The sequence below is a fragment of the Amblyomma americanum genome, chromosome 10, assembly GCF_052857255.1.
Source record: "Amblyomma americanum isolate KBUSLIRL-KWMA chromosome 10, ASM5285725v1, whole genome shotgun sequence".
Lineage (NCBI taxonomy): Eukaryota > Metazoa > Arthropoda > Arachnida > Ixodida > Ixodidae > Amblyomma > Amblyomma americanum.
Window position 1 is genome coordinate 54204654 of NC_135506.1, and position 15712 is coordinate 54220365.

Sequence of the window (15712 nt, forward strand, 5' to 3'; positions counted from 1 at the left end):
ACATAAACGCTCGAGTGCAGTGGGGCCGTACGGGGCCCGGGATCCTGCGTGCTACAAACACCTCAGTTCTGTCAATAAAGTTTTCGATGATGATCACGGCATGAAATCGGTTACGAGGAAAGAAAAAGCGCAGTAACTTGCTTCTCGGTGGACACGTCAACCGCGCCGACAGGGTTAACGAAAGAAGAGAGAAAGGGGCACGTGCTGCAGTATAGGGCTCCGGAGGGAACCTGTATGGCGTTCTTTAACATGCACCGAGATCGCACAGCACACGGGCGAGCGTCTTTTGCACTTTGCCCCCAACCGAGACGCGGCAGGGCCTCGCATTACATATGGCATAAGACTCGCATGGGTGGAGAGAGAGAATTCATTTTACAGTATTACATTTTACAGGTAGCGACTGTATGACTAATTGGTACTCAAATACAGAGCGGGAGAGGTTGCATGGCTAAGTGTTCTGGCGGCAGCTGGGACATTCCATTCGCCCTGAAAGAGGACGCTGTGACCAGAGGAAAGGCGCGAAGCTATTCTCGGTCGTGCAAGGAGGAGAGAATCAGGCCGGGAAAGGAGCACGCGTTCTTTCAGCAACCTTGTTCTGCATACGCGGACGATACAGCAGTTTTACGCGATAGCGTATACAGCTCGTTCGGTCGAAAAGCCGTAGGCGTAGTATAGTATTCGGCACCGCGTGTGGGAAATAATCGGGGGGTTGGGTAAAAAAATCTTATCATGGTAATTTCTTGTTCTAGCGACTGATGATTGATTGGTGCTTGATAGGGGATGATGAGGAGGTAATGAAATCATTGTAATTAATCGACTGATTAAAAAAACAGAACAGGGAGTTGAAAGGCGTAACAATGCTCAGAATGAAAAAGTCAATGCTTGATGATGCTAATTATGAAAATTTACAGCCTGGAATTGACCAATTAATTAATTGAAACAATTTAAAAACGTTAAACCTGCGTTCAAAGGCGTCAAACTGCGCAGAATGGAAAGTGAATGTCTGCTGATGCTAAGTATCGGTGTATATCGTTGCCCTAATAAAAGAATCTATACTCCGTCTCACAAGATGTTTGCAGCACTACGAAAGGTACAGCTCTCTCGTCCAATCAGGATGGCGCGCACTACATTAGTGTGTTCCTACATTAGTGTGTTATAGTAAACAAATTTCCAAACAGTCGCATCAGATGACGCACCAAACGCGGTACGCTATCGCGTCAACTCATAACAAGCGCGCAGCATGAGAATCCTGGAACGTTTCTTTTTTTTTTCTTTTGTCGCCACCACTGCATGCCGGTGTCGTCACTCACCGAGGCTCTCGCTGCTGCCGCGGCCGTGGTGCGACGAGGTGGTGGACTGGTAGTGGCCGCTGTTCCTGGACGCGGCGAACTGCTGCTGGCGGCAGGAGGCGCCGCTGCTGCTCACGCCACCCGCGGCGGGCTGGGGCCTCCGCTTGGAGCCCGCCACGCCGCCGCTGGCCGAGGGAAGGCGCACGCGGGTCTCGGAGGCGAAGCTGTGCACCCTGCGAGTAAGTAGCGCGACCCCAACTGAGGAACTGCAGCCGAGGATCTCGGAGGGAGTTCGGACAACGAGTGCAGCAGAGGGGGAGCATGCATCTAGAGCTAACATTTGCTAAAAAAAATCTATAGAGGCCAGGAGGTTTCCCATCGCGCCTTGTGGTGGGGATTTCGTAGCAGCTAGCCCCATACACTTTAAACACGAATACGTTTATATTGGAATAAAAAGAGTAAGCTGTAGTCTACGCGCTCCCTTTTTTGGCCTAGGGGACAACTTACTCCATTTTTACTCCTTTCTGTTTAGAGTGTAAAACTCATAAGCCCTAGAGGGGCCAGGCTGTCTACTCTGCGTGGCCCGGTAGCGGTTCGTATGTGCTTTTGACAAAGGCCGCGCCTTACTGCTGACCCCTTGTAGCGCTCGGCGTTTGGAGAGCATGCAGCCGGTCAGGAGCATGAGTGCACACAACTTCAAGGCCTTAACCGCGACTTTCTATAGTACCGTGAATGACGACCAGACTGCGGCGTAGCGCACAGACCGACGGCGTCGAAGGGAACGCTTGCCGTCATGTATAGACGCTGCGTTCTTCACGCAAGAATGGAGGAAATCCAATTATCCGATTCGTCATCGCCCGAAAAAAAAATAGATGGCGATCTTTTTTATCCTTTATTCGGAGTAAATGTCCAGCACAAGCCTTGCAGTTACTGCTTAGAGCGATTTCTTCTTTGGAATTCGCATACTGCTAGGCGTCGGCGGTGACATACAAGAAGGTAGAAGCTTTATACAAGAGCGAATAATGCACCGGACGATCTTTCACTCAGAGAGCAAAGGAATTTGGAGCGGCGATAGCGGCATAACATGCACCGCAGTGTTCGGTTAACAATGCCCGCCGCTCTCGTCCGTGCTGTACACAAATGTAGCGCAGAACACTGCAGATAACAAGCACACACCTTGCACAACTGCCGTGAGCGTCTCGAAGAGAAACGCACAGGCGTTATCGCGGTCATTCGCGAACAAGTATTCGCATCGCGACGAGATAACTCGTCACTAATGACGACTCACTAAAAGATAGACGTCATATAGATAACTCGTCCAGTAAAGCGAAGCTGGAAACGATGACGCCGCGGGTACCAATGGAGACAATGGAGATAAAAAGGAACGAAACTGACTGAAATAGCGGAGTGAAATGCTGCGACATTAAAGGGTTTTCGCTTAGCGCAGTGACATAAACCGAAGGATGCGAGCGCCTGTTTCGGCTTATGTCTCAACAAAAATCCAGCTGCTTAGCTGGCACGCAGCTTCGGATTTAGCGTCCCAAAAGTGTGCACGGCATACGACAGTCGTCGTATAGTGGAGCCATCATCATCATCAGCCTGACTACGCTCACTGCGTGGCAAAGGCCTCTCCCATGTCTCTCCAATCAACCCTGTCCTTTGCCAGCTGCGCCCACCGTATGCCCGCAAACTTCTTAGTCTCACCCTTTGACATAGCTTTCTGCCGCCCCTGCTACGCTTGCCTTCTCTTGGAATTCCCTCCGTTACCCTTAAAGACCAGCGGTTATCTCGCCTTCGCATTACATGCCCTGTCCAAGCCCATATAGTGGAGTATAGTATAAGTATAGTGGAGTATCTTGGGGTTAATGTGTACCACCCAGGGTTCTTTGACGCGCGCTGACATCACAAATCAGATCGGCGGTTTTCGATTTCTCTCCCACCTAAATACAGCGCCGGGATTCGATCACGCGACTTCGGACTCGGCAGTCGAACGTTGTACAGCCGCTGCGCCGCAGCAGCGATGCTTGCGCTGTGCTAAAACTCTCTAATCTCCCGGGTGCCAGCAGGACGAGACAGGCGATAATAACCTACTTTACTGATCGCTCCTGCGTAAAGGGTAGGAACACCATAGCGAAAGATCCTCCCCCCCCCCCTTATTTCGTTCTGGACCTCTGCTGACACCATTTTCCTGTAATTCTTTTCACTCTCCCCTCTGTCCATGCATGCAGCTACGGTTACGAAGCGGGCCGCATTGTTCATCGACCTATAGCTAAAGAAATGGGCACACCGGAGCCCGTACTTTCCCGCACATTGCGCGTGCATGACAGACGCGGGGTCGATCGATTTCTCGGGTCATTCGTCCCGCACAAAGGACGCGGGAAGGCCGACAGGCATCAACAGCCGTACGGGCACATGGCAAGTGCTTACAGACCCCACAAAGGGCCTGGCATCGACCCGGCCAGAATAAGGGCATACGCCCGGATCGCATGCAAATAGAAAAAGAAAAGCAGGGAACTAAAAGCGAGGCAAGCAACCGTGAGTCTGCAGAGAGACTTTCCACTGCACAGCACCATGATAAGAGAAGGGCAGAAACTTGCCGCACGAGATAGCTTTGAGGAAGGCTCGCGGACCGGCAATACAAGATTTTAGACGGCATTGGACCTTCGTACTACAGGGGCTATGGCACTACTTTTTATTCTACAGTGTTCTGCGAGTCCATCTGCGTCATTTTAGCACAGCCAACGACGGAGCGCAACAACAGTAGGCCGCTCAGCCGTGGCGTGCGAGACTATCAATAACAAGCGGAAGGCACGCAACCTGCAAGGGTCCACCAAGGGCAGGAGACAAAAAAAAAGCTCATCAAAGAAAGACGCAAATATAGGAGACAAAGCCCAAGATGTCAGCAGCATTTCGATACAGCCCCACCAAAATGAGCGGACATGCCCGCGGTGCGGCACGTAGGCGGCCTTTGTTTATTAGGCTGTGGCCGACCCACCATAGCTACACAACGGCTGCAGCTCACGAGCAACACGCTCAAAGGTTCGCTCATCGATTCCCCAACGCAAAAACGGTATATGGGTCGCCGACGCTGTGGTGGTCGTCCAATATGGATCGTGGTGCCGCATGAATGACTACAGCGTGTTTAATGCATAACAGCATTTAGGGTGTAGTCTTGCAAAGACCACCCGGTTTCTCCGTAACAAAATTCCGACTGATCGGTCAACTGGGCACTGAACACAGGTGAATCAGACAGGACCATCAAATTTGAAATTCCGAAGAACTCCTAAAATTTGGCAGCTGGCAGAGAGCATGCACCGTGAAATTTGAAATTCCGAAGGAGCCCAAAAACTTTCCAGTTGGCCCGCCTGCGAAATTTGCCATTTGACCCGCCCGAAAAATAGGTAGTTGGCTCACCCCCAAAATTTGGCACTTGGCACACTTCCAAAAGGACTTTTGTATGAGCTAGTTGGAGTGACATACTAGATAACAGCCAACAGGAACAAACGCCACGCAGGAACAAACACACACACACACACACTAGACTTATGTGTGTGCCTTATGCGTGTTCCTTCTTGCGTGGCCGTGGCGTTCGCCTGTTGGCTGTTGTTTTCCAGTACACACCTCCAGAAGTCGGCAGTTGGCCCACCCCAAAAATTTGTCAGCTCGTCCACCTAAAAAAATTTTGTAGTTGGTCCACCTCCAAAATTCCGCAGTTGACCAATCCATAATTTTTTCGTCGTCGTACCAATACGCTGCGCGACGCAGTGTTTACCTCGCCTGCAGCAAAGGTACGAATGTGACGTAATAAAAGGCTGCACTTTTTGAACGTCTTTTTGCTGAAACGCAGAGCTAATTCGCGCTGGAGGTAGAGACAGAGGCGCCTTCTTAGCGAAAAAGCAGACGCTTTAGCCAACGACGGGAGCGTCACGGAATCGCGACGAGTGATGTGTGTGACGGATGCGGTGCAGTGGAAACACTAGAACACCTGCTCCTTCATTGTGCAGCGTTCGCCGATGCTTGTCGCGATATGCTCGCGGCCTATAGGGCGCAGGGCATACTACCAGACTCCCTACCAGGGCAGTGCGCGCACCCGTGACCGAACCTTGGTGAACCTCGGTGCATTCCTAGAACAGACGCGCTTGACGTCCCGTCTATCCTCCGTCAGGTATTTACACGCAGTGACCGAACGCTTCGCGAGTTCTACCTTGAACGATTAATAACTGGACGCCCCACTCCAGTTGTAGCCAACACAGTGCTGTGCGCGTGTGTGATTTAATTCCTCAAAATGAACTAATCACGCGCACAACCTGGACACATTCCTTATTGTGTAAATAGTTTTTACATATTACCTCTCCCCCTACACTCTCTTCCTGTCCCCTCACCTCTTTCATTTCACTTCTCCATTCTGCCTGCTATCCTTTATTTCCGCTGCCCCAGCTCAGGTGCTTCAGTATCGATGGCAGATGCTTGGGCTAGCAAAAATCTTTTCCTTCCTTTTTACTATTATTTTTAATAAACAACCACTACCACCACCAGCCAACGTGCGAAAACCCGCGACATGCTACAGCATGCTATACTTTGGACAGGGAGTTGGTTCTCAGACAAGAGCGGTATAGGAGAAAGAGTGCAGGTAACAATAAAAGATAGGGAAAGCGTGAAAAAAAAAAACGTGTTCGCAGAATTACACTGTACACCTTTCAATCGGTAACGACACGAGGTTGTGGCAGTGTTCTCCGAAAAGCGCCCGACGAGCTTACGGTGCCTGAGTGAACCACAGGCTAGATTAAAGAGCAGTTAAGTCATCGCCTGTTGAAGCATGTTTCCCGCCACTTGCCAAACAAACTAGCCCCAGCGTGCTTTTTTCTTCTCTGTATTCCGTTCTTGTACTCTAATAAACGGCTCGTGACGGGAAGCAGATCCAGTTCAATCAGCTTAGTATACAGAGTGCAATAAAGGACTGAACTGATACTGAGAAACGGAACGCCCTTTCAGCACCGTTATGATATCTCCTGAGCCTGCATAATATAACGATTCCATCCAAATTCTATTAATTTTCACCCTTCATCATTGACTCATCCGCCGCCACGATACCGCCGAGACCAGGTGGTCGGCGAAGCGGATGATAACAATGGAGTATAATCTAGTGCAAACAAGAGGGATTGTATACCGTTCGTCTAGGTGCGCATATAAACGTACAAACAAGCCCCCACAGCTCGGTCCGCTGTTGTCGGCGGCCAATTCGGGATCCCTGCGAGTCGCGCCTGGCCTGCCAAGACAGAACGAGCCGTCGCTGCCACGAGCGCACTGCGCGTGCCTCCGGCGACAGAACAGGTCTCTGGCTTTGTTTCAATGACGGGGAGAGAGTCAAGACGAGGCAGGGGAGGAGGGGCGAGTTAATGCAGTAGCGATCACAATGGGCGCCATGGGTACGTACGCGACGCATAAACAGAGGGAGGGGGGTTCAGCAACAAGGCGCGCGCTTTAGGAGACCCGCCCCGGGCATCTACTCCGGTGACCGGTTCCAGAAGTGGCGGGCTTAATGTGCGCGCGCACAAGGATTGTTGTGAGGGCAGGCTCGCGATTTGACTGCGTTGGCAGCTGACGCTAGTCGTGACGTCAGATCGCGCGGCTGCATCACGCGATCGCGAGGGGTGTAATTGCGGCGAAGCCACTGCAAAGCAACAACCACGTAGATTAATCAGGAGGCGGAGAGGGGGGGGGGGTCGTTCCCGTTATCATATCAGTCCCGGAAAACTGCCGCATCGATAGCGTCCATAGACGCCGGTTCACCTGAACCCAGTGTAGGTCTGGGGGGCGTCAAATACGCCAAGGACGGCTGCACCCAACCGGCCCGCGTTGGCAACCGAGAGACCGAAAAGCAGACCAAGAGTATAGAGTGCACTATAATCAAGTCGCGAGACTAGCGCTAAGCCCCGTTGAGGCTTATGCGTGGTCACTTTGTGTCTCCAAGGCAACGGGGAGGATGCTGCCGCATCGTTGTTAGCCTAGGGGTTGCCGAGAAAAGGTGACTGATTTTGAAAAACAATCTCTCACACTTTTCTCTACAAAACAGTGAGTAAAAAAAATCTACTATAGAATCTGGACATGTCATCCAGAACTGGAGAAGTCGTGGAGTCCACTTCGGCGGCGAACATACAGCCACCTCCCTATAGTCGTATACAACTCAAGAACGAAGCGGCTCTTCCCCGCCAAAGGACAACCTTCCAGCCAATGGCGTCGGCCGATTCTCATGAGCCTGCTAGCCTGACAATGCAGGGAGTGACAGATGAAAGGGTATAGACCCATCCCTGCACTGTCGCGCTAGCAGGGCCATGAGAATCGGCCGACGCCATTGGCTGGAAGGTTGTCCTTTGGCGGGGAAAAGCCGCTTTGTTCCTGAATTGTATCCGACTCTAGTAAAACAACTACTCCATAGGCTGCACAAAACCAACTCTACACGGGTATTACAGGAGCGACAAGTTTCCTTCCCCATATTAAAGCTGTAGTGAAGGAAAAGCAAGGCTAATCCCTCCAAAGCCAATTCGCTGACGCAGGTAACGGCGCGGGAAGAGTCAATAATAAATAAAGGGTATTTCGTTGACGGGCTCCCGTTTCGATCCGTGCCGCCATGTTTCAACGACGATTCAATGCAATCGCGTCTGCGCTCAACACCGGACGCCTAGCAACAAACTAGGTGAACATAATTCTGCCCAGCCACTCCGCGACGCACTTCACATTTCCCGAAAAAGGAATGGTGGCTGCATTTTAATACGCTGAGAATAACTCAATAACGCGAAATTAGCGTTCTTTTGCCAAAATGGCGGAGTCCAGAATGTGGGAGAGAATGGGTTCGGAATCGACAGCACACAACTTTCTTATTCGTTTTTTTGTTTAAATGCGGTCACACAAGCCTGGATTCGAACCCGCCCGCGGCGGCCCCATTTCGATGGAGGCAAAACGCAAGGGCGCCGTGTGCTGTGTGATGTCAGTGCACGTTGACAGATCCCCAGGTGGTCGAAATTATTCCAGAGCCCTCCACTACGGCACCTCTTCCTTTCATCTTTCACTCCCTCCTTTAACCCTTCCCTTACGACGCAGTTCAGGTGTCCACCGAGATGTGAGAGTTACTGCGCTAAAGATCCCCAGGTGGTCGAAATTATTCCGGAGCCCTCCACTACGGCACCTCTCTCTTCCTTTCTTTCTTCACTCCCCCTTTATCCCTTCCCTCACGGTGCGGTTCAGGTGTCCACCGATATGTGAGACAGATACTGTGCCATTTCCTTTCCCCCAAAACCAATTATTATTATTATTATTATTATTATTATAGCGCCATTTCCTTTCCTCAAAAACCAATTTTCATTTTTTTTAGAAGCGTGAGGTGCTGCCTAAACTCGGAATTCGCACAGCAAGCAGTTCCTGTTATTGCAGTAACGGCCGCTCAGCAAATTATACCAAGGGCTGCAAAGCAGAGAAATATGACACTGACTTCACGGTAAAATTCGGTTCTTAACGTCCAGTAGTGGAGGGCTGCGAATTAATTTAGGCCACCTGGGGTTGTTTAAACTGTGCCCTGGCACCACACGAGCGTTTTTTGTATTTCGCTTCCATAGAAATGCGGCCGCCGCGGCCATGGGATCAGACCCGCGACCTTGGAATCACCAGCCGAACACCAAAGCCACTCAGCCACCAGCGGCGGTTTCTGACTTCACAGTTTCGTCAAATTCAGGACAACAACAGCGCGAAAGACGGGGGACAAAAGAACGAGGCAATACAAACAAGGCGTATTAGCAACTAACAACTGAACGCGCCCAACGCGTGTGTCACCCCGGGAGGAAGACAGACACCATGGACCCGTATTCCATAAGCTGTCCATTTCGCTACCATTTGGTTCTCTCTCGTTGGTCACTCAGACATACCCGCGGATTTCAAGCGTCTGTGGCAAGCGACCCGGCCATTGGATGGTTAGCGACCAGACCTCACCATTGGCTGCATATCAAGAAATGGCAGCCAATTGATGGTGAGGTCTGGTCGACAACCCCACCAATGGCAGGGTCGCTTCCCACGGACACTTGGAATCCGCGCGTATGTCTGAGTGACCAACGAGAGAGAACCAAATGGTAGCGAAATGAACTACGGAAAATGGGCAGCTTATGGAATACGGCCCCAGCATGGTGCGTCCAGTGAATGGTGCATAACGGTGATTTGCCTCACCGAGTTCCTTTGGAACATGTACGACCGACGCTCCCCACCAAGAAGAGAAAAACTAGAGGCAACGTACTGGTTCTCAGAGCAAAAAAAAGTCACAGAGCGCCATTTATACGCACCTTGGAAAAAAGGACCGAAGTAAAACACAAAGCGCTGAGTTGTTAGTGAGCGCCGCGTTTAATTGTGCTGCCCCTCGTTCTCTGCCTCAGTCTTTCGAGCTGTTGCAGGATGAATTCCAACAGCTTTTTGTCCTCCACAAGGTGCAGTGACCCACAGAAAGCAGTCTTCCCTCCTTCGCTGCCAGCTCCCGTGATCAGGCAGGCAACACGGGTTCGTTAGACACCTTCAGCACAGCGTGTACCGCGTTACAGTTACCGAAGTACCGGAAGCCCGCGCGAATACGCATGCGCACGTCGCCTTAACGGCACCAGGTGGCGCCAGGTACCCGGCAGCGGCGCGCGCGCCTGTTGCATCGGGACCAATCAGCGCGTGCGGACTGGCAGTGGGCGGGCTCCCGGTACTCCGGTAACGGTAACACGGTATGCTAAGGTGTCTATTAGCCAAGCATGGCTGTCCGCACGCTACGGGTGCATCGCCCTACTGGCTACCGCCGTGCGGTACTCACGTTTCTAGCGACACAGAGAAGCACACAGTGCGGGACGCATCCCGAAGCCTGCCGCCGCCGCTGGTGTGGAACGGGGAGAGGAGGAGAGGTGAGGATAAGGGAGAGCGGCGACCGGAACGAGGAAGTATTTAGAGGGTGTTGAACGAGGTCGGGATCAGCGTGGCAGGCAGCAGCCGGGGGAGCGTGAAGAGGAGGAAAGGCGAGACGGGAAAGCGAGGGGATGACGATGACCATGCCCCGCACGGGATGGCGGCGCCCACAGCAACCACGTGGCGACGATGTGGGAGAACAAAAGGAACGGGAAGAGAAAGAACAGATTCAATCAGCACACTGGCACTTTTATTTTATCTTCTCCTACACGGACTACTACAGCAAGCAGGAAAACAAAAATTTGGCAGTCGCTTAACTTGGCCAACCCTGGAATTCAGCGAAAAGCTAGGACGCTTGCTAAACATGTGAGGCCCGTCCATGGCAGCTCCGCAACACACTCGCGACAGCCGTTCTATATATGCCTATCCACACGACCACGTGGCTCCCCATCGGATGTCATCACGTGGCGTCACATCAACCCATAGGATGTTCTTAAGGTCAAATGTCAACACGAAGGTCACCCAAGGTCAAAGGTCTACTAAAGGTCAGTGGTCAAGGGTTCGACACCAGACGTACTACGTACACATGGTCTTACGACACCCCCATCGGATGCCATCACCTGGCTTCACATCACCCCATCGGATGTTCTTAAGGTCAAAGGTCAACCCAAAGGCAACAAAATGCCAAAGGTATACTAAAGGTCAGGGGTCAAGGGTTGGACGCCATAACTGTACCACATATAGTCATACACGGCTACCGTGGTTGGGCTGAAGGTCGTTCACGGTCATTCCCCGGCCTACGCGACGACTGCTTTGCCTAGCGTAGTGAAGCTCTTCGCTACAAAAGTAGCAGAAAGATGTCGAGGGGCAGCCCGGTTACGCTCGCCCGGCTCGCGTGACCGGACGCGGACGACCCGGAGCGGCCCCCGCCGACAGATCTGGCATAGGACATCTCGTTCGATAAGGCGTAGCGCTCACACAGTTAGTGGAGAACGAGCACACAACGGGAACTGGCAAGCTCCATGTCCCTACCCGCTGAAGAGTAAATGAAACTTCGAACTATTAGCAGCTTCGACATTTCGCTTCGGAGCTTACTTAATTTGTGCGTCTGAAAACTCTGAAAACTAGGGCGATGCTTTTTATTTCCTGTTCACCCTCCTTTCCTTCCTCCTTCTTGTTGGATGGCTCACGAAAATTTCGGCGGCCACTGACTCAGTGGGCACATGTGACAGACGTCAACAAAGAAAACCGCACCGTAAGGGAAGGGAGAAAGGTGCGAGTGATAGAGGAAAGAGAGAAAGAGGTGCCGTAGTGGAGGGCTCCGGAATAACTTCGGCCAACTCGGTCTTTAAGGTGCACTGACATCGCACAGCACACAGTTGAATGCCGTAGAAGACGCTCCAACGGCGTTACCGAGTTTGTATTGAACATGTATAACGCTGACATAAGCCCAATCATGAACAATCGCACAGTGTTGGACTAGGTAGATTCGGAAATGACCTTCGCAATGTCGAGAGCATAAACTTTGCGACACGCTTCAGTTGTTATATGTTAGTGCGGCGATAAATTTCGCATACTGATGGAGTATGTGTCTTGGTTGTGTGCATGACGGGGAAGTTAGAGTGATGTGACCGACAGCCATGGAGGGATAGCAGTGCGTATGAAACAGCTGCTGAAGATACCGTTGCAATCTATCCTGTGTGCACCAGACCACCCAGAGCCTCGGCTGTCGCCGCTGTTACTTTGCAAGCTAAGGCATGCAGAGTATTTTTCTCTCACACAGTTACGCTACCACCCCGAAAGTGCCATCACACGGAGTGGTGGGAACACATCCGAAATTGGCGGAGCGTGCAGGATGTCACAATTCCGGAGCACACTCGAATAGCTCGCGATTCGCGGAGAATAAGCAAACAAATGAGTCATTAACTTTCACATAGTTATACCATCAAGTCTGCAAGTTGTACCGAGGGGGAAGGGGGGGGGGGGGGGGGGCTCGTTGAGTACACTTCACACTGATTGCTGAACTAGCGTAGAGTATATGTATATATAAGCTGCCGAAACCTGCTTTGTTTGTGTACATGGCCGACCGACAGCTCAGTTTTAATATCTTCATTTGAACACCGCGCAAAATAATCCGTCGGACGATATTTTCCGTTATTTACGTGGTAATACCGCAGCCCTACCCAAGGGCTACAGCAAGAACCGGTTACACGCTATGGGCCAGCAGAATGCAAGCAAAATCATGTAAATACGCCAAAGTCAAACGTATTACCCGCCCACACTGACAAACGCATTGCTCTCCTGTTTACGCCGGCGCAAGGTACTCGCACGCGTTAGTGTGTCGCATACACCATGCGTGCGCGCGCGCGTGTGTGTCTGTCTCTGTGTGTGTGTGTGTCTCTGTGTGTGCGTGTGCGCGCGCGCGCTCGCGCGTTGTGAACTCGACACTTCCAAACCCGGGAGATATGCGCACTTCTGCAAACTGCAATTTTCAGCTGCATGCGGTTTGAAGGTCTCTCCCCGGCTGCACCGCAATACAGGCACATTGTTTCGCAGTCTCTCATAAACCGGGACACAAAGGGCAGGCAAACTGAGGCATAGAGAGCGGTAACGGATAACGCTGCGAGGGCCCTCGACGCCGATAGCGCACACACGCCACACTGCGCAAACGGAGGAGAGATAAAAGAAGGCGATTGCTATATGCTGCGAGATATAGCAGGATGCCCGCACAAAACGGGGTGCGACAGTTGCGAGCATTACACGCACACAGCCAACAACAAAACACGAAGGTGTTTTCACTCAGTACCACCACTGCGAGCACGAGAAGCAGAGGAAAAATAAAAGAGGGGCCCGAGATGTCACGACTCATCGTCTGGGCAGCAGTTCTGCGGCAGGGCGCAACGTTAGGAGACGGCGTGTCCTAAAGATAAAAGGCCTTATCGAATGGGGTCTCTCAGTTACACGGGACAGCGCGTCGTATAGCCTTTTCTCTCCTTTAGTTTTTCTTCGTCTTATCGAGGAGAAAGAAGCCCTGGCCACACAAAACACACAAGAGCAAGACACAAAGAGATAGCAAGGAAGTTGCTGACGCTCAGCTGAGAGACAGAGCCCCGCAAAGGCGCTGCGCGAAGCGGGACAGCTACACCGTGCTCGCACAGCGCTGCGTAAGTCAACACAGTGAGCGTGCACGCAACCCAAGAGGAAGATACCGTATTTCCCGCTCTTTAAGCCGCGCCCTGGGCAGAAACACCCCATGTTTTTTTTTTCCTTTCCTTTCACGCCAAAGAGTCGCAGTTTTACGTATACAGTCCTGGACAAAGTTTGCGGAATTCGGATTTCCAAGACGCGGATTCGTGGAAAAAAATTACTGCAGAGCGGTTAGGCATAACACGCAGGCGAATGAAAAGCATAGAAGCTTGTAGAGACACGTGTGTTCCATCTGGTACTAAGAATACCATCCGACTGGCTGTAACGAAGCAACGCATTTTTTTTTTCCGCGAATCTGCGTCTCGCAAACTTCTGTCCGTGACTGTACATTGCAATTTTCGAAGAAATAGACTCGTTTCGCAAGCAAAAACCAATTTTATTTTTATTTATGCGCCGAATCTGAAGACAAATGAAAAGAATCGTGCATCTAGAGGGCGTTACTCGGAATCACTTTCTAGAGTGTTCGAGTACCTCCCCTTGGATTATCATAAAGGATTATACTAATCCGACCTACCAATCCACCTTAATCCAGCCGCGGTGACGTCATTTCACGCTTACGACGACCGTGAGACGTCTGATCGCCAATGTCGACGGGCTTCGCCACCACCGCACAGTTTTGCTGCTGGTTCACGTGACGATGACGTCATTCCGCACGAACCACGCGATCTCCGCACATCAAGCCTTTAACGACTGACGCTCTAAAACAGCACGGCTTTGAACGACAGGAGGCTCCACGAAGTGCGCACCGCCCGATGATATGGCGCTCAAAAGACAGCAGACTTCTTCCGACAGGCGAAGCTAGGATCGCCCGATCCTGAAACTCTCTCACGCTCACCCTCAGGGCAACGTAGAGCGAAGTTCCCTCGACCCGCCGCGGTGGCTCAGTGGTTAGGGCGCTCGACTACTGATCCGGAGTCCCCGGGTTGGAACCCGACCGCGGCGGCTGCGTTTTTATGGAGGAAAAACGCTAAGGCGCCCGTGTGCTGTGCGATGCCAGTGCCCGTTAAAGATACCCAGGTGGTCGAAATTATTCCGGAGCCCTCCACTACGGCACCTCTCTCTCCCTTTCTTCTTTCACTCCCTCCTTTACCCTTCCCTTACGGCGCGGTTCAGGTGTCCAGCGATATATGAGACAGATACTGCGCCATTTCCTTTCCCCCCAAAAAACCAATTATTATTATTAAGTTCCCTCGAGTTTCGAGGCCTTTTTGCGGCGCGTATCGTGACATATGCACCTGTTGCGAGAACAAAGAAGCCAAACCGTTCTCAGGAAAGTGAGCCTCTCGCGGCTGCCGCATGACCAGGAGCCATTGGCGTCACGGCTGATCCGATGACAAGAACCTCACAAGTTGGACGCGAGCGTCGCCACGAGAGCGCATGCGCACACGAACAACAAATCCGAGCGCGTGTCAGGAATGTGCTGGGCATAGCAGCGCAGCTGGCTCTGAGAACCTGCACTACGGGAGCGGCAACGAAACAATGCGTGAGAACAAACACCGCGGCTTGTTCTCAGGCATCCTACACGTGTGTGTGGCGGCAATCGCACGATCACGTGTTCACACGGGGTTTCGTTCATTCTTCACCTACCCTTTTCACGTTTTTTTTTTTCGGTGTACGATTTCACCACTACCGAACGCCAAGGAGGTGACGTCGACGAGGATATCTGAGTAGCTCGGATGCTCACTGGCGTCTCTCTCTCTCTCTCTCTCTCTCTCACACACACACACACGCACGCACACACGCACACGCACGCACGCACGCGGAGGCGCCGTAAAACGCAGCAACACCTGAACTGCTCTCTGTTGGCAAACCGAGAGCGCATCCTGCAGGGCATTCATCCCCCCACCCCCAACCCCGACGAGCCCCCTTGATGACGTCACCCAGTGTGCAGCACGAGTCACGATTGCGCACCTTGGGCCTTATTTCAACAGGCACGCGTCCTCAATTATCTCAAGACGTCCACTCTATGTGTGTTTCTGAGTAGTACCTCTCAGGCTAAAAAAAGAAAAGAAAAATGCAGAGCTTCCCCTGAAAAATTAGAGGTTTTGACGCGCACCTGAATTCGTGGCTAAGGCAAAACAGCCTGAAAATCTACAATGAATCGCGAGGCCTTCGCAGGGGGATACAGAAAGCCACAAAAACAGAAATACAGCCGAAGCTCGTTACAACGAAGCGGTTTATAACGAAATAACGGATATAACGAAGGAATCACGCTTCCCCCTGGAAGCTCGGTCAACAACACGGGCTATAACGAAGTAATTGCCGGGCCCCTTCATCTTCGTCATAAGGAGGTTCAA

General features: G+C 51.8%; 1 protein-coding gene across 2 annotated transcripts in view; it reads right to left on the minus strand.

The window, feature by feature from the left end:
* Positions 1 to 15712, minus strand: part of LOC144106929 (CDK5 and ABL1 enzyme substrate 2-like) — a 135841-nt gene that overhangs the window by 43102 nt on the left and 77027 nt on the right. Inside the window, exons 2-3 of one of the 2 annotated variants that reach the window (XM_077639890.1) lie at positions 10120 to 10179; positions 1311 to 1522 (exon numbers count right to left, since the gene is read on the minus strand). In XM_077639890.1, the coding sequence (XP_077496016.1) occupies positions 1311 to 1522; positions 10120 to 10179 (272 nt within the window). The remainder of the gene's footprint in view (positions 1 to 1310; positions 1523 to 10119; positions 10180 to 15712) is intronic. The other variant, XM_077639891.1, reaches the window with a different exon arrangement.